Source organism: Anarrhichthys ocellatus, unplaced genomic scaffold, assembly GCF_004355925.1.
Source record: "Anarrhichthys ocellatus isolate YVR2014 unplaced genomic scaffold, GSC_Weel_1.0 scaffold11, whole genome shotgun sequence".
NCBI classification, from domain to species: Eukaryota; Metazoa; Chordata; class Actinopteri; order Perciformes; family Anarhichadidae; genus Anarrhichthys; species Anarrhichthys ocellatus.
Window position 1 is genome coordinate 224969 of NW_022280041.1, and position 1025 is coordinate 225993.

Sequence of the window (1025 nt, forward strand, 5' to 3'; positions counted from 1 at the left end):
AACAATGACTGGGTTGCGTTTATAAACAATGACTGGGTTGCGTTTTTCTTTCAGCACAACAGAAGATGGATTATTGCATCGCTGCTGGGATGCAGTTCACTGTAGGAGACCGCTGTCAGGTGAGTGGGACAAGTTCAGGGTTCACTCTACTTGTGTACATAAATATACGTGTATACATATACGTGTGTGTATCACCTGTAGGTTCGTCTCGAGGGGCGGAGCTACAGTGCCACCATCAAGGAGGTTTCTCCCAACAACGGGCCAGTGAGCGTTTATTTAGAAGAACTGGCAACCAGGAAGTAAGTCACACTAACAACACATGTACTATACTGTAGTATTCAGACCCTTTACTGCAGTACAAGTACTAATACCACACTGGAAAAACTCTGTTACAGTAAAAGTGTCAGTATAATCAGTAAAATGTAGTTAAAGTATTCAATGTGATTATTTTCATTATGATTAAGCTGCTGATTATTTTCTCCATGAATCAATTGATTGTTTATTTGTAAAAATAATGAGAATACAGGGAAGTACATCCTCAAATATATTACTAATACATTAACTTTATTAACATTACTAATATTTCAACATTATCACTGATAAATTAACATAATGAACCAGCAAATGTATTTCCATGATAAATGACTGACTGATTAGTTTGAGCTGTATTTATTTATTATTTATTTAATATGTTGGGTAAAAATTAGTGCTGGGCAACGATTAAAATATTTAATTGCGATTTTTTTATTTTTTTTGCGATTAATCGCATTGTTATGGCAAAGTTCAATAATGAATTCAAAAGTAGTGTATTGCGCACTTTTATTTTAAAAGTACTGCTATATGAACAAAAGTGCAATAACATTTCAATTCAATTTATTTTTGTATAGCGCAAAATCACAAATTTGCCTCAGAGGGCTTTACAATATGTACACATTTGACATCCTCTTGTCCCGGAACCATCATCATTTGGTTCACGAGATGCAGGTAGCATGTTTTATACTTAATGTGAATATAATTCATACTTT

The 1025-nt window shown here is 33.9% G+C and overlaps 2 protein-coding genes across 2 annotated transcripts in view; one reads left to right on the top strand and one right to left on the bottom strand.

Annotated features, from left to right (window-relative positions):
• The window catches only part of otud4 (OTU deubiquitinase 4), a 5679-nt gene extending 5287 nt beyond the window's left edge, over positions 1 to 392 (top strand). The window contains exons 10-11 of the mRNA XM_031851231.1: positions 55 to 119; positions 202 to 392. Of these exons, the coding sequence (XP_031707091.1) occupies positions 55 to 119; positions 202 to 303 (167 nt within the window). The 3' untranslated portion in view covers positions 304 to 392. The remainder of the gene's footprint in view (positions 1 to 54; positions 120 to 201) is intronic.
• abce1 (ATP-binding cassette, sub-family E (OABP), member 1) overlaps positions 325 to 1025 on the bottom strand; it is a 21451-nt gene continuing 20750 nt past the window's right edge. Inside the window, exon 14 of the mRNA XM_031850924.1 lies at positions 325 to 350. Within this exon, the coding sequence (XP_031706784.1) occupies positions 325 to 350 (26 nt within the window). The remainder of the gene's footprint in view (positions 351 to 1025) is intronic.